Here is a 17,197-nt window from a genome sequence, read left to right as displayed (position 1 = left end):
CCACCCTTCCCTTTTCTTTTGATAGCGGAATTTCCGGGTTTGCCTTGTCTGCGGGATGATACCAAAACGAGCGATACCCTGGTGGTGATCCACTTTGTGGTGTGATCACTGATAGGAGTCTGACGTTTGTTCCTCGCGTGCTCAAATTTATCAACATGGTAATCACTAGCGAGACACGCATAATGGCGTGAGATCCTCCTTTTGGCAGGAGCAAAATCGTACAGCGTTGGCAACGATGGGGGGAGAATATCGTGAGAGATCAATTTCGCAACGTTTCAAGCCTTTTTGGCAATATCTTGGAATCCGCTATGGGGCGGTGGCTTTCACGCTATGATCGGTGGTCGTCCGGCGGTTTACATGATACGTAAGCCCTTAGCTCATCCGTGACCCGGTAGATCAGCCCGAGCCTAGCAGGGCTGATAAGCAACAACGCCGCAGAGACCGCCCAGCCTGTGCCAGCTTCCTACGTATCGTGTGCTACCATACAACACTGGCACGACCTGTTCCGTGTCCCTGTACGTACATGACACGAGAATGTCTAGGGATCCCGAGATACGTACCCGTACCCAGATAACTAGAACTGTAAAATCGTCGACATGGAACGTCAAAAAGTGGAACCCCCTTTTTCGCGGCTTCACTGTTCGCGGGAGCGAGAGACGATTCCTTTCCTAACGCCCCGATAAAAAAGGGAATTTTTTTTTATGGTGCGGCTTCTCATTTACCCTGTAGGTAAAGTATGGAGCCCTGGAACCGCGAGACCGGGGAGATGTGCTTCGGTAAGTCGGACTGTCTCACGGCGTGCCTTTTTCTTCTCCTTGTTTTATCGTATTGATATACCCTCCTGTATCCTCCCCTTCCCGAGGGCAGGTCATGGCTGTACCAGTGTACACATGAACAGTCCTCGAAATGACGAATCCAACCGCGGCCATGTCAGCCACGACGACCCTGGCGGGAAGTCGGGCCCCTTCCGCTCACCTGGTGCCTCTCGACCACTCGGAAGCATGTGAAAAAGAGAGCAGCACGACCAACACCGAGCCCGAAATCAAGGATAAGGAGCAACTGGGTCCTGTGACGGACGGGAACGAAACACCAAGCATCGCTGAACGATATCCCGATAATGTCGTCGGGTGGGACGGGCCGGACGACCCCGAGTGTCCCAGGAATTGGTCGAATACCAAAAAGTTCTTCTTCGTGGTCGTCACGTCCTCGGTCATTTCGGCCGTGTCGTTTGGGTCGAGCGTCTTCGGTCCGGCCGCCAAAGTAACGGCCGCCGAGTTTGACGTGCCCGTCATTGTCATGCGCTTGGCCGTGGCGCTCTGGATATTGGGGTTCTTTACGGGGCCCATCTTCTTTGGGCCAATGTCCGAGCTGTTTGGTCATGTTGTCGTCTTCTTCACATGTGTTGTTGGACTGTCCATCTTCCAAATTCCCGTAGCCGTGGCTGAAAATGTGCAGACGATTCTTGTCTGCCGATTCTTTTCTGGCGTGTTTGGAAGTGCGGCGTTTGCGGTCGTGTCAGGCATGTATGTCGAGCTATATGAGCCAATCCCACGAGGCGTGGCTCTAGGCATGTCGTCAATATGTATCAATCTTGGAGCGACAATTGCTCCCATTGCCGGTGCGTATCTTACCAGCGGCGACGGCTCGGAATGGCGGTGGACGGCCTGGGCGACGCTCATCATCATGGTCACCTTTGGCATCGCTGCCATATTTGGCGTGCACGAGTCTTCCTCGCGCATGATCTTGCGGAACAAGGCCAAGCGTCTTCGTTTCGAGACCAAGAACTGGGCTCTGCACGCCAAGTCTGAAGAGACTCGTGTCGACATGCATGATATCATTCATCGATATCTGACCAAGCCGATGCGCATGTTTGTCACGGAGCCCATCCTCATTATATTCACTGTATACTTGACCTTGGTGTACGGTACGCTCTACCTATCCTTCCAGGCCTTCCCGATCGCCTTTCAGCAAAGAGGTTGGTCTGCCCAGCACAGCTCATTGCCGTTTATCGCCGTCATGTGCGGCATCATCTCGGCTTGGGGTATCCAGTCCATCTTTACAGTGACCTGGTACAAGAGCCGTGTCACGAGACTCAAGGGTGCCGCCCCGCCACCAGAATTCCGACTGCCGCCGATGATGGCCGGGGCCGTCATACTCCCGCCCTCGCTGTTGTGGTTCGGCTGGTCCGGCAATGTCCACCCAGCTTCGCAGATTATCGCGAGCTTCTTTATCGGCCTGGGTCTCATGCTGATCTTTGTGCCCGGCATCTCCTACATTGTTGACGTCTACGGCTTCCACTCCAACTCGGCCATGTCCATCCACGTCGTCGTGCGAAGTCTAATCGCCTGCTCGTTCCCAATGTTTGCAACCATCATGTACGACCAGCTCGGCGTGGCGTGGGCCTCGTCGCTGCTTGCGTTCCTTTGCATTGCTTTGGCGCCGGCGCCGGCTTTATTCTGGATATATGGTAAAAAGATTCGGAGTTGGTCAACCTTTGCTTTTGATTAATCTAGCATAACGCAATTGATTTCATATAGATATTAGATAATAGAATAGAGACATTTGGTCAAGTATTCATGAAGACTCTTTCTTTGGTATCAATCGTGAGTCATTTACATTGATGCTTTCTCATCTGCTTGACATCCAAATCAAAATGTTACATGCAACAGCCAAGTAATCGATGATATCTCAGACACGGTACATAAAAACTATATCTTCCTGTTATCGCTCCTGAAACATTGACTAGCTTGCTACAGGTTCTTCCGCGGCCAACCAATGCTTCCCAGAGACTGAGCCAAGAAGCTGTCTTGACCATGGGCCAACACGCCCGTGGCAATGGCCTGGGACGGAAGCGCCATCTCTTACCGCGGCACCGATAGGTCCTCGACCGGCTGCGCATTGTCTTTTTGACCGAGCTGCACACATGGGTCGCAGATCGCATCTCGCGTGTCGAAGCAGTCCCCCGAGTCACATAGGGTGCTCGATAATGGGCGCATTATTGGACATCAAGTCTTGGGTGTACCAGCGTCAGCATGCCCAACGATGACAGCCCTGTGTCTTGACGTGCGTGCCCTTGATTGCGCGGCCGCAGATCGATCGATGGGCGTTCCTGCGTTCTGCATTACCATGGCGAATATCTCTCATCTTGGTGTTGTTCTTTGCTGTTGACTCTGGGCTCGACCGAAGGGTCTGTCCATTGCACATAGGGCTCGCGGCTCAAGTTGGCCACGCCAGTAGCGGTGAGCGATGTAAGTAATCTTATGCATCCTTTTTCCTCGTGGACTGGCCAGAATCGTGATCGTTTGGGTGGAAAACATTTGTCAACACAAAAAAAACAACAACAACATGTTTTCCATATCACGCGACTGATATGTATTGATGGTTGAGACATCATTACTTACATAACTTCGCAGTGAGTGCAATTAGTGTGTGTACTGCATTAGCTCCACTCCGTGTAGTCAGAGCAACATGACGATAGTATAGTACCGTTTGCACACACACGATCGGGCAGCTTCAAATGCTATTAGCATTTTCGCTAACACGAATACCTTGCTTGCTTGTACGGACCCCACCAGCCCTAGGCGGAACGTCGGTTGATAATGCCAGCTTCATATTCTTCATGAGTTTGTGCGTCGCTTCGAGGATCCATTACACAGATTGATTGTCGCTTCGAGGATGGGCTAATTCTTGGCTGACGTGCAGATAATTGGAACCCCATTGGCATTGCAATCTCAGGGACAAAAGAGGTGGATGAGGTTATTCTTATGGATGAAGGCGTAATGGTCAGATGCCAAGAGAAAGGAAACTTTATTCAATGAGATTCAGGGGGTTATATACTGTAGTCAAGACAAAGGGGGCATCCCAAGTTCAGAGCATTTAACCTGTTACCTAGTATTCGTAAGCACCTCCGGCATTTCGCAACAGATGAGTGAAGCTGTTCCTTAATCGGTCTTGGTCAATGTCCTTGATTGGCCAATGTCTACAGGGGCCACTATTACCATGACCACCATCTTGGCAGGTAGAAAGCCGGGCACGTTCCGGTATCGAAATTGCAACGTACCGACGATCTTTGGGGGGCGGCGTTCGTCTGACTGACGCAAGATATTTCGGACGAATCAAAGGGGCTATTCCGGTTTTGTTTAATTGGCCTTCGTCCAAACAAATGATCAGTCTCGATAATGAAGGGGAAAAAAAAAAAGGTTTGCATACTGCGTGTCCCGCTGAACTAGGTTGTGGGATCTAGGTCGCCTACATTAGTGCTGCCGGCAGAGCTTACAGGGTATATCAGATTCAGGAGTAAGTATCCGGGTCTAGTGTAGCATCTTGAGATTCTAGGCCCTGGGTAGGGGAACAACCCAGGATATGACGTTTCCAGTATTTACCAATTTCACGATGTTTGTTAGACGATCTTCATAGGCGCTTCGTTTCTGTCGCTCCCTCCTGTTACTTATCCTTTTGTTGCAACATGATGTTCATTGTCCTTAAACCTTCTAACCCTGGTGGCCAAGACTTACAAAACTGCCGTTGTTCCCGAACGGCTGGGCGTGCGCGCCTCTCCCTCCGGCTAGAACGGCAGGTTGTTGCAACTTGTTGCTCGGCACTGTTGGGGCCGCGTACTCTGTACTCAGCTTGCATTCCAATCTGCAAAACAACCAAACATTTTCTTTTTCCCCTTTCTCTACTTTCTTTCCCGTTTGCCAGCTACGACCTGATAGTTTTTATCAAGAACAGTCTCGGAATCTCTTGACATTTGACCCAACAGGGTTGTGCCTTGTCTTTGCACCAACATCCAGCGAGTCGGGTCGCCTATCACAGCTCGTACTCGGAGATCATATCCTGAGATCTTGTTGAGCACCATTGAACTAGCTTCTCGGCGCCAGATGGACATTCTAACAGATCGTATGCCTGGGCCTTGTTTACGGGTCTTTTTCAACATAAGCATCTGATCCACTCTGGTCACAACATCACATCCGGGGGCAAGACTGCGAGTTTGTCATTCCCAGTCATATGGCAAGATGTTGAGCAATATTCTGCGGCCTGCTCGTGTGAGCGCCTTCATGGCCACCATTATAGCCAAGAGGCGCTTCCTCATTGCCCTTGGCATACCTCTCATGATTTTATGTAAGTGTTTCCCATATGTGGATCTTTAGAAACGTCCAAGACTTACTGACGTTCACATTAAGGTATGCTCATGTCTGGAATCGTTGTCGATGTCGACACACATACCAACTCCGACGTTCTCAACGGCGTCCGTGTCGGCCATTTCCCCTCGAATTCGTCGGCCGCACACTCGAATGGGACCATTTCCCCGTTAAAGGAACGACCAGCCATGACTTATAAGGGCTATGGGCGACCAGGTTATGAGCTCCCTCTGGCGAAAGGCATCCCTCTGCGGATCTTGGCTGTGGGGGCATCGACAACGAGAGGCGACAGCCCAGTTGAAGTTGACAACAATGGCTTCCGCCGGCCGCTTCGCCAGCGTCTCACCGCGCTCGGCCACAAGGTCAACTTTGTTGGTACTGACAGGCTGGGTAACATGACGGACAATGACGTCTTGGCAGGACCCGGCGCCCAGGTGCACATCATCAATGAGATGGTCAAGCCCTTTGCCGTTCGAAGCAAGCCCAATGTGATTCTCGTCAACGCTGGCACCAATGACTGTCTGATGCATGTGGACATTGACAATTTCTACAAGCGTTACGATAGCTTGATCCAGTATCTGCTAATGGCATCCCACAAGGCCACTATTGTAGTTGGAACACTGCTGCCAACATGGAACACGTGGTTCAATGGCAGAGAAGATGTGTTTAGAGTGAACCCGCAGATTCGAAGATTGGTCAAAATCTATCAGAAGCAGGGACTGCCAGTGGTACTTGCAGAGATGCAGGGCCCTGATGGCATCCAGGATGAGAATCTGGCCGAAGATGGTAAGCCTTCAAGTAAGAGACGCATCTACATTCAGTAACTAATCGTGTCTGGACAAAGGTATGCATCCGGCAAAACCGGGTTACGAGATGATGGCGACCAAGATATTCGAGGCCATAGTAGAGGCTGATGCTCGAGGCTTTCTCCTACCACCTGAGAATGTCCCCTGGATTCCCGACGACGGCGAAGAAGAGAGAAAGAACGAAGAAGGTTATCACCGATGGTACAAGGAAAAGGACGAAGCTCAAGCCGCATGGATTGCTCACGAAGAGTCAGAGATGGCCAAGATGGAAGCTGGGCTAGAGATGATGCGGCAACAACGAAAGGCATCCGGGTGAGGGAACTGAATGGATAAGACAATTATCATTCAAAACACATCGCTGCTAGGAGACTCGAGGTACATCCAATATGTCGGGTAGTGAAGCCTACAACTCAGCTTGCGACGCTGCATCCCTCCAGCCGAGACTGAATGGCGGACGTACCTAAGATCGCGCTGCTGTGGCTTTTGTCCAGAGGAGCACGAGCGTACAAAGGAATTACAACAACAACACATCGACATGGCGCCAACCACGAAATGGTGCTACGCAGAAACACAACAAGTTGGTACTTACCAAATCTGTCGCTCCAAAATATCGATTTGCCCGGCCTGGAGTAAACATAGAAGAAGAAATCGATGCAGCTTCGATACGGCTCGCCAATGTCATGACTTTGGGAAGCATCGTTGCATTAGCCACGTTGCGGGATCTTGGCTTCTTCCTGTATGATAGATATAAAGCCCATAAGAAGACAACGGTGTTTATACAGTACAGATACACAAGTAATTGAGAAATCAAACCTAGACTTGGCGTTTACCAGGTTGTGCTGGAAGTCGGTGAGTGGGAAAATATCCGCGACTTCGGAAGAGCACAGGTGAATGTCCAATGCGTCTATCCCAGCTAAAAGCTCCGACTTTCGAGCAGGTCCGATGAGCGGTTCTTCTGCTTCTTCTTCACCTACATGATGCATGGCTTGGTCCCCGTTAGGGCTTCCGAGGCGGGCAAGTTATTCCAGTATTGGGTTGCGGAATATATCTGCAATGTTGAAAGCTATGCCATGCTTACGGGCGGGCGGCGCCTACAAGCATCATGGCACTGATTGAGTCGCCTCCCAGCTGGAAAAAGTTATCGTCGAGTCCGATTGTGTCTGCCTTTGGGTAAACTTGCTCGGAGTGCCAAGACAAAGATTCCGCGGTTCCGTTGACGATGCCGAGATATTGGCTCTTCCGGACTCTGGATCCGAACCAAATCTTGTGTCGTTCGTTTTGTGTGCTGCCATCCCTGTGCCCGGGCAAATTCGAACACCTCAGACAGGAGACTGTTGCAATTCGCAGATGGAAGTACGACTGAAAGTGGAGGATCGATCAAGGAAGGTGGAGATTCGTTCAAAAAGCAACCGCAGAAAACCAAGTGCGTTCGCAGACTTTCACATTCTCCGTGGCTGCGCCTACATTGTGATAATTGGACAGGATATACCTGAGGAGACCGATGCATTCCTGCAGTACGGAGACGACTTTGTGTAGTCTGTCAACGCCGGAACGGTGGTCTTTGGACTGCAGCCTATTCCAGCCTGGATGAAACAGGCTATGCTCGCGGCGGCAACGCCCTGGGACTAAGTCCAATCAACCAAACATGGTTCGTGATAGATTCGCGGTGGTGGAATGAAGGAGATGACGACGTGGTACACAATGCGACGCGATCGATTGCCGACGCGATCGAGAACAGCTCCATGAAAGAAGGCGTCCATGTTGATTACCTACCTATTCATGAACGATGCCAGTTGGGACCAGCCAGTCATCAGTCGCTACGGGGCGGACAGTCTTTCAGGGCTCAGAGATGTCCAGGGGTATGATGATCCAGATCGTGTCTAAAGAGACTCATGCCTGGAGGATTCAAGTTGCCTTGAGAATGTAGCATTCATTTCACTTCGCTCAAGCAGATTGCTCGGCAAAACCCGCAAACCCTAGACAGAAATGAAACCCCAGAATCCTATCACAAGTCATTTCCAATAAACACGGCGTCTACTCGCTGAAGGTGGCAAAGAAAGCGAATGCAACCCGGTCAGAATGCACAGTGGATTGACTGAAGGATCCGATAATGGACATGGTAGGCAGCAGGAATAAGCACAGCAACCCAGACAGGCCAGACGAGATGCGCGCAACCATTGCTGACGGCATGACCTCCAAAAATTGAACCCTGGGCAAGGGCCGGGTATGGCGTGTTCCGGTGCTTTTGCATGTACCGCCATCTCTCATGGTATCATGGTAATCATATCATGGACATGCAGCGAGTGCTACTCAAATGCGGCGAGCCTGCCAAGGTTCGTGCAAGAATTGCCACTCCAATCCATATGAATTCGACCACTACCAGCGTTGTCGCGCATTTGTATTTTGGGGGGCGAACACTAAATTTAGAGTCGGTTCTAGCGTTGCTATACTCCGGATAGTCTCGAGAGTCTACCTACTTATTACTGCCTGGGTGGGAGCTTTTGTTAGTGTTACGCCAGGTTGCAAGTGGGTTCGTCGGCCCGTTCCTTGCTCTACACTTAATGTAGGTAGGCGAGGTAGGTGTAGGGCACTTAGTTGTTAACTAAGTAGGTAGTCTGCCATGCAGGTAATGCAAGGCATAGCACGAGGTGGTTACACAGTACAGACAGAATCGATCAACCAAATTGCTTGCAGGGAGTAGAGATTTACACCTGCATCGTGGGATTGTTGCTCCTTGGGGTATTGCTGTCATGGGCTCAAAAGCCATCTTCACAGGCGTCAGCAGCTCGCTTGCCCTTCCTGCTGCTGGTATCTTGGCCCTGCCAGGACCGTGGGCGGCAAGTTAAGTAACTATACAGTGCGCAGTATCTACCTTTTTATCGTGCATCCGGCCTTGGCATCCAGACGACCCCGGCTTCGTCCTTCGGTCCCGCCGGCGGGATCAGCCTTTTCAACATCACACGGTGCCCCCCTCTTGGTATTCCAACAGAGAAAACACTCCTACATTGCTCAAGGAGCTCTGTAAAGCATACCGTAGACGAGCGTCAAGTGTAGTGAGTGTTCACTCAGTTTTATTGTAAATCGATTATCAGTGTACTCGAGCCTTGCCCATGCCGGACAAATATGTCAGCGATGCTTGTTCTGCAAGCCAAAGTCATCAGCTTTGGGATCCCTTACCCAAATCGGTTCGTGAGATATGTGCAGCCAGCCTCATTGGAAATCTGTGCCAGGGGTTGTGGCGCTCCTGTCCTCCCAACCTTCAGAAAGAACATACTGTAGTACCCAAAATCCCCTGTATGTGTAACCCCAAAGCCCCTCAGCCAAGCAAAATCTCATCCTTCCCTCCCACCCTCATCCTTCCTCTCGCATGCACCCGAGTATTTGATTCTGCTTTAAAATGTGGCCCAATATAAGCGTAGGTAGGCCATTCATCCCCCTGCTGGTTTTCGACGACCAGCTGCGTGCATTGCCTTAGGTAGGTTGCAGTGCGTTATGTGCCGCGATGACTGTGTTCCATATGAATGTTGCTCCTAGGACTTGCTACACTTTAATGAAATCCCCCGTGTTTCCCGGATGTGGCGTGATGAAGAAATTTAGCTAATGATCAATCACCATACTCTGTGTCCATCAATAATGCCTCATGGCATCTAAGACGACATCGTCGGCTTTTTAGCAGCATCTTTCTTTATCCCAAGCCGAGCAGAACATACAGGATTCTCAGATCGTCGCTCAAATGGCTTCCAATGTGTCGTTCGACAGCCTCATACCTCCTCCCGACGAAATCATTGACACCCACAAAGAGTACAAAATCGCTATAGTTTGTATCTTCCTGGGTGTTCTTGCGTCTCTCTGTGTCGCGAGTCGCTTGACCGCGAGATTTCTGTCGCGATCATGGGGATATGATGACTGGGCTGTTATTCCCGCCACGGTAAGTCGGCATGCGTAGCAAAGGAGCTACTGCTGATTCTTTTCAGGCCTTTTACATTGGTTGGACCGCATTGGCAGCATACATCAATCTTCACGCTGGAGTGGGCAAGCCGCTCGAAGAGATCACGGTGGGAGAGTTTTCTCTCTGGTACAAGGTAAGGCGCGGACCTCAAGAACGAGACGGGCCTCATCTATGCAGCTGTGCATGCTTCGTCTCACTGTTCAGCCCTGGCTTACTCTGTATTCCGGCAGGGAGTCGTCGTCACAACATGGCTGTATCCTATCATGTCAGCCACGATTAGGATATCGATATTGCTATTCTACCGTCGCATATTTGCTATTGCGAATGGAGCCTTCATGAATTACGCCATCTGGATTCTCCTAGGTCTCCAAGTCGCCTACATCATAACGTTTTGTGTCCTTCCTGCCTTCATGTGCCAGCAACTACATTACGCCTGGGACGTGTACGAGCACCCGTTGCACTGCAATGACTGGTACTACTTCTGGTCGCAAATAGCACTATACAGTGCCAGCATGGCGTTCGACACGATACTGCTCTTCTTCCCGATTATACCAGTCGTTCGACTTCATTTACCGACAATAAAGCGGGTAGGAGTCCTGGTCATATTTATGCTTGGAGCTGGGTAAGAGCACTTTCTCGTCCGTATTTGGGATCTCTTAGACTGACAGCCTTGCTACCGGTTACAGCGCAAGTATAGCTTCCGCATACAAGCTTGCGGTATTCGACATTGAGATGAAACGCTACGAGCCCACAAACCCTCTATGTACGTTGAGACATAGCGACGCATCTTTCTTCTGTTTACTGACCAGAGGATGACAGGGCTTACGTATAGAATGTCGCGCTACATCCCGGCACAATTCGATCGATATGGCTACACCTTTTGGATCCCATCTCAAGTCGAGCCGACAGTGGCGCTGATCGGAACTTCCCTGCCGGCTCTGCGACCATTCCTCGCGTCAGCCTCGGAACGAGTCTCGCAGTATTTTCAAACCCATATCACTTCACGCTCGACGAAGTCGACCTGGCAAACGATCACGCCCGCTCACGCAAGCGGGTTTGTGGCTACCAATAGCTCGGAGACCGAGCTATGGGATGTTAGTAGAAGCAAAAGCCCGAGGACGACCATTAGTGCCTGAGAGCTCTCGTACGAACGTCGCGAGTTTCCAAGTTACTACTCCTGGATTATGGGCATCGAAGATATGTGTGGCAATAATGGCAATGTGGATGAACTAATTAATGAGTGTCCCATATGCAGTAGCCATCCATATGCCGCACCAGTCAGGATGTTGCTTTGACGGGAAAAGCGTTTGTTGCCGCATGTGTGGGTGTAATCTTGGTTTCGGAAAAGTCATCTTTGCTTCCTCGATTGATTTCTCAGACAGTATTTACACAATGAATCAAATAACAGTCAATCAAGCGAGGCGCCATGCCCAAGCAGTGAATCAAACGAGTGGCGATGGTTCAAGCCTACAATTGCACTTATTCTTGCAGTCGGTGCTGTGTTTTTCCAAGTGCAGCCAGCGCGTAATCACCAGCAGCATCGCTGGCATCAACCCAGCAACAGACGATAGTTTGCAATGCTATATATACAAGAGTGATGTTGGCTCAATTGCTCCACATCCAACGCTTCGCTGCTTCTTTTTAATACACGCAACCCGTGCTGACAAATCCAATAACGAGATACACATTCGCAGTAGAAGACTGCGACAAGCGTATTGCGATTCCCGGTGTTGTCTCCGGCGGCGACCTGGGGTTGTCTGCTCACCATCCCTGCCGGAAGGATTGCAGCCACGGCAAGGGTCACGTCACGCACCGTACCTAGTTATACAGTGCTGAAAGAATACATAGTATGAAAACCATATGGCTTGTGACTATTGCATCGGCTGAAATGCAATAGAGGAACTTTTGTCGTTCCCATGCCCCATCGCCCTTTTATCGATGTCAGCTCGGCTGCATTATCAACATGCTTGCTGTATTACCCACGTGGCATGTATAAAAGGGCACTGCAGTGTCGCAATGCTCTTTCCGCCAACTGCATGACTTGTGTAACACTGACACTGCCCCCTCACCCGAATGCCATGGCCCGATTCTGTAGCATCATTGCCTATTTAGGCCTTTGTCTCTTATATTTAAGAGCCTCGGTCGATGCTGCTGCTGGTGCTGCACCTGCGGCCAACTACCACCCAGGCAGAGGCGTAAAAATGACAGCCGCGCTGGACACCTTCGGCGCAAGCATCGGCCTCTCTCCGCGAGAGATACAAACTCTGGCCTCGGCTCACCAGCCGCCGAAACGTGATTCTGGCAACTCATCACAATCAATCAGCCAGGCTTGCGCGGCTGCTCAACTTGCAATCGGGGAGGCCAACGTCGATACTGCTCCAGTAAACGAGACGCTCGCGGCGGAGAATTGGTGAGGATTGCCCTTCTATTCCCGGACACCAACCAGCATTACCTGACATCAGGATTCCCCAGGTCTCAGGCTTGCGTGTTTCAGCCTTACTGCATCGTCCAGCCTGCCACCACAGACGATGTGTCAAAGGTCCTGAAGATCATCAAATACTATGGGATTCAGTTTTCCGTTCGAAGTGGCGGCCACTCGCCAAATCCGGGCTGGTCAAACACGCAGAATGGATTCCTCGTCGATCTGCAGAAGCTGAACCAAATCGCCCTTTCTACTGATGGAGCCGTCGCCAGCGTGGGCCCTGGAGCTCGCTGGGGCGACGTGATTGCGTATCTGGACCAGCACGAAGCGGCCGTGGTCGGAGGCCGGATTCCCGCTGTAGGAGTCGGCGGGCTGATGTTGGGAGGTACGTCCGCTGCCGAGAGAGAGAGCTCTAACCGGCATGGTAACGCTGCGTCTGGGTTTCACATCACTCACATCTGACAGGTGGCTTATGGCATTTCTCGGGCGCCTTCGGCACGGCTGCTGACAACGTCAAGACCTTCGAGGTAAGATCCGAGCAGCACACGATAAAGAAAGAGGCCATTTGCTAAGTGTTTGTCATTGCAGGTTGTTCTGGCAGATGGTACGATAACCCACGCCAGCCAGACCGAGAACTCGGATCTGTTCTGGGCTCTCAAAGGAGGTGGTCCCAACTTCGGAGTTGTGACTCGGTACGATCTGAACACGGTGCCTGCACGAAACATTTGGTACCAGGTTGCAGTTTACAGTGTCGACCAGGCACCCGCCATTCTTGACGCATTTGCAGAGTGGCAAACCAGTGGTGCCGCCGATGTGAAATCCACTGTTGCTATGATCTTCAATCTCGATAGTATCCTTCTTGGCTTCTTATATGCTGAGCCTTCAGACCAGCAGCCAGAGGCGTTCACTTCTTTCGACTCGTTGCCAGAGCCGCTGATGTATGCTCTGCCCGCCACCAACGGTACCGTCGCCAGCTTGACAGATTTTCTGGGCAGCGCATTCACCGCCGAGCCTCTGAGGTAAGCCACGAGTCTCGGTAAGCTGGCTAGAGCCTCGCTGACAGTTCTACAGGCACGACTACCGTGCTTGCAGCACTCGCGTCGATGCAGGACTGTACAAAGACACCTACAGCTTCTGGCGGGAGCGAGCCCTTCAAGTTCGCGAGACCACTGGAGCCAACCAGACGTTCACGATTCAGCCGATCTCGAAGAACTTTGCTCAGCAGGGTCTCGAGAAGGGCGGAAACCCAATGGGTATACCCCTTGAGGATCACCAGTGTAGGTTTCAAGCTTGTCCTTGAATAATGAAACAGACACGCTGACATGACATCGTAGGGTGGACGACTCTTGTCGATTGGGAAAATGCAGAGGACGATGAATTGGTAAGATCGGTCTCGATTGACACCACTGCCGAAATGCAGAAGCTCGCCAGTGAACGTGGCTTGGACCTCCCTTTCAGGTTCATGAACGATGCGTCCAGAGATCAGAACCCGCTCGCGTCTTATGGGGAGGAGAACGTTGCAAAGCTGAAGACGATTGCACAAAAGTATGATGCAGATCAGCTGTTCCAGAGACAGACAGACGGATTCTTATTATCAAAGGTGTGCTGATTAGCATGTGGTTGGAATCTAACCTGCTTGATTATAGTCAAACTATGTACTCCTTGAATAGAACTAGAAATGTCCTGAATGGCCAAGATGGGGGTGGATTGGAGTATGCTTATACCGATCGACGTACATCTTTCAGTTGCTTGATAGTCATGAGGTATTCATGATCAAGAGCCGTAAGTTTCTGATGAGATCCGATGGCGGCGCTGAGGTATTCGGAGTGTAGCTGGCTGTGCCGTTGAGCCACCACCACCACCTCTACTCATGCCATACCGTCCATATGCCCTGTGCCAGTCCCTCGAAAGAGGCATCGCAGGGTTCGTGATACGCAATCCCCAAATACCGTTTTCAGCCTTAACTAGATTTTGCATTTTAAGGGACATAGGACATAATCTGGAAACCCGCCCTGATTTGCGCATGATTTATTTTGCTTCGCCTCGAATGTGCTTTTTTTTTTTTTTTGTGGCGCTATATATTTGGAAAGTCGCAGCGAGTATTTTAGCGGCGGTTTTCCTTAAAGAGCTTTTGCTATTAAATAGTAGAAGCCAAAACAAGTACACGTGGTTACGCACTGGGCGATACGCGCACGCACACAGACTTGTACACTCGAGCTCTTGCCATTGAGCGTGAGTTGAGCGCATCTCATCATGACGGCAGGCGGCGGCCCGATTGAATATTCCACGACGGAAGTTTCATGCTTGAAGCTTTGCGCTGCGACACCACGCCACTTCTTGCCCAAAGGTCTTTGCAGTATGCTACCATTTGGAACGATGAAGGCCTCGCCGCCGACAGCGACACGGGCCGTTTTACCTTGACAGTCCCACTGGTGTAGTTTCCCACGTGGCCAGCATGATATCGCCATTGTCAAAGGATTTGCGCACAAGTTCTGGCAGGTCGCCAAAATCAGGGTCTGGGCCGGCACGAGACAGCTTGATCAGAGGGATATGAAAAGGGGAGTCAATGAGCGGGAGACCGGCGATGGGAAACTCGGGGGACTTGACGTTTGCCAATTTCTTGCGATCGTGAGGGAGATGCAGCCACCGAGCGACCGGCCTAAAACAACCATTTGAGTCAAATCAATCGACAATCACGACGGGATGGCTCCCACGTACCTCCTCGCAAGATGGGTCCTTGAATACCAGCGTTCTTGATCAGTGTTATGTAATGATCGGCCATCTCGTCTATGTTGCCCTGCCATAGCTCACTGATGGAATAGTGAGGGTCGTGGAGGGCCCAGACATCGCGATCCAGGCTTCCCAAGCACAAGTAGGCAAAAAGGCCGTACCACCACCATCATGGATAAGTACAAATGGACTTGAACTTTGATCTTCTTCTGGAAAGTATTGTATGCCCAATGCGTTGTCCTCCATGGCGCTTGCATACTGAAGTCGCGTCGACGAAGCAGCAGAATGTCGAGAATGCCACCCACGAAAGACGGAGAGTAGATTCAGCTGCCGGCCGGTATAATGTTGCACGTTTAATTATGAGCATCGAAATCAGGAGTCCCTTTTCGGACATCGGATGATTGAAATCAGTAAACCTGCATTAATCTAAGAATCAGTAAACCACCAGACCAATGGAGGTTTACTGATTCGGATTGGTCGTAGGCAAACGCGTGCCTGATCTTTCCCCCTCTTGCAAACGTCAACACCAAGCCGCAGGCTCGCGATGCACAATCAGTACAGTGGTGGGGGACCAGATCTTTCTTTCTATAAATCAAAGGCCCCTGCTCCCAGAAATTTTTCAACTTTTTCCTTCCCTATTCTTCTTCTTCATGCTCACTCAGCAGAGTTCAAATCCTGAACCTCCCACACACACTACTACAGCAAGCCTCAAGCAACGCGATCATCAAAATATCTTTCACAAGATGTCTGCTGTTTGGTCTGAACTCTCTCACTACGCAGATTGCATGCGCCCCGACCCAGACTCGGCAAGGCTTGTCCGAATGCAGCGGGTCATCACTGGCTGTAAGAAGAATCTTCCAAATCTTAGAGCGTCCTGTTGTTCCGACACTAATCTTTGCCTCTTGAAAATCAGACATTCCAGTCGCCCAACTCTACGATGATGGAATCGAGTTCCTTCACCCTGATGTTATCTCGGATGGAAGCTACGCTGGCCCGTCACGTCGCAAGATTGCAGTTGTCCCCTCGCAGCTCGCCGAGCGTTTAGCCAACGTCGCACACAACGCCCCCAATGGCCAAGCCGACGTCGCTGTTCGCCGCTACATGGACCAGTTTGTCGATTACAGCACCTTGATCGACATTACGCTCGAGGAGGAGAACGAGCTCAGACAGTCCTTGGGAGCCCCTGCCACCTATCCCACAAACCACCTGCTGCTTGAGAACTTCTCGAAGATGCCTAGGGTCTACAAGCTCTGGGCTCCCATGGCCACAACTGTCAGCCTACACTCTGGCCAAGCAACAGTCGAATTCAGGGACAACTTCAGCAGCCTCTTGATCAGCGTTGGAGTCAAGGACATGGAGACGTTCAAGGTCGAGCCAGCTCCGACTCCGACTGAAACGGAGCCCGAAGCCAAGCCCGGGCGACTTCGCCAGTTCCTTGGTTTGTTCTTCGCGTCCAGCGGCTCTTCATCTTCTTGGAGCAGTGGTTACAGCACAGGCTACGGTAAGTTTTCCCCTTTTCTAGATTCCTGTCCTGCCACTAACACTTCTGATTTAGGCATGTACAGCAGTGATTATTGAAGGACCCGCTGGTGGCGCTCAGATGTGGACAGAATTGAATGGACCTTCAAGGCTCACGGTAGCCAGGATATCATTACCGTCTGGATCAATTTGTTGACGGAGTCGATGTGTTACAGATACGGGTGTATGGCTTGGTGCATACAAGGAAGGACATGATGGTATGGATAATGTATGGTTCGATTCACTTGATGATACTAAGTGGAATCGGCTTGACGCAGAAAAGAATGCGCATGGGTCGAACAGGACTGGCTTGCAAATGTACTGTCATCGAAGTAGCATCGATCTCTTTCCGTTGACATGACCAATGCACATCAAAACCCCCCGTCCCGTTCATCAAGCAAATGTGAAGCTGTGCTGCCTAGAGTCACTTGAAGGCAAGACCATTATGCTCGGGTCTCCTTCCTCCCCCTGCCCCTCCCCCACCATCTTCTTCTATTGCAAACGCCATCTCCTGCAGTGAGTCAAGGCGTGATCAGCCGGCCGCGTTTGTTATGGCATGATCAAGCAGGCTGCGCGCCTTTGTCAGTTGGCGGGTCAACGCCAACACCAGGCTGCTGGCTCGTGATACGCA

The 17,197-nt window shown here is 51.0% G+C and overlaps 5 protein-coding genes across 5 annotated transcripts; all 5 read left to right on the top strand.

Annotated features, from left to right (window-relative positions):
• Positions 1–906: 906 nt before the first annotated feature.
• Positions 907–2,508, top strand: PFICI_05713 (uncharacterized protein; the record flags this gene model as incomplete). The annotated part of the gene is made up of 1 exon (XM_007834294.1): positions 907–2,508. The coding sequence occupies one exon, from the start codon at positions 907–909 to the stop codon at positions 2,506–2,508; it is 1,602 nt and encodes a 533-aa protein (XP_007832485.1).
• A 2,507-nt stretch (positions 2,509–5,015) lies between these two features.
• PFICI_05712 (uncharacterized protein) lies at positions 5,016–6,263 on the top strand (the record flags this gene model as incomplete). Its single annotated transcript, XM_007834293.1, has 3 exons — positions 5,016–5,121; positions 5,184–5,927; positions 5,986–6,263. The coding sequence occupies 3 exons, from the start codon at positions 5,016–5,018 to the stop codon at positions 6,261–6,263; spliced, it is 1,128 nt and encodes a 375-aa protein (XP_007832484.1).
• A 3,417-nt stretch (positions 6,264–9,680) lies between these two features.
• Positions 9,681–11,032, top strand: PFICI_05711 (uncharacterized protein; the record flags this gene model as incomplete). The annotated part of the gene is made up of 5 exons (XM_007834292.1): positions 9,681–9,875; positions 9,922–10,029; positions 10,127–10,518; positions 10,583–10,659; positions 10,716–11,032. The coding sequence occupies 5 exons, from the start codon at positions 9,681–9,683 to the stop codon at positions 11,030–11,032; spliced, it is 1,089 nt and encodes a 362-aa protein (XP_007832483.1).
• Positions 11,033–12,097: 1,065 nt separating this feature from the next.
• PFICI_05710 (uncharacterized protein) lies at positions 12,098–13,927 on the top strand (the record flags this gene model as incomplete). Its single annotated transcript, XM_007834291.1, has 6 exons — positions 12,098–12,306; positions 12,369–12,703; positions 12,784–12,845; positions 12,907–13,337; positions 13,390–13,595; positions 13,653–13,927. The coding sequence occupies 6 exons, from the start codon at positions 12,098–12,100 to the stop codon at positions 13,925–13,927; spliced, it is 1,518 nt and encodes a 505-aa protein (XP_007832482.1).
• A 1,864-nt stretch (positions 13,928–15,791) lies between these two features.
• Positions 15,792–16,626, top strand: PFICI_05709 (uncharacterized protein; the record flags this gene model as incomplete). Its single annotated transcript, XM_007834290.1, has 3 exons — positions 15,792–15,891; positions 15,962–16,549; positions 16,604–16,626. 3 exons carry the CDS (start codon positions 15,792–15,794, stop codon positions 16,624–16,626), a joined length of 711 nt encoding a protein of 236 aa, XP_007832481.1.
• Between the last annotated feature and the right edge of the window lie 571 nt (positions 16,627–17,197).

This window comes from Pestalotiopsis fici (assembly GCF_000516985.1).
Source record: "Pestalotiopsis fici W106-1 unplaced genomic scaffold PFICI_Scf_3, whole genome shotgun sequence".
In the NCBI taxonomy this organism is placed as follows: Eukaryota; Fungi; Ascomycota; class Sordariomycetes; order Amphisphaeriales; family Sporocadaceae; genus Pestalotiopsis; species Pestalotiopsis fici.
This window is presented reverse-complemented; position numbering and strand designations above follow the sequence as displayed.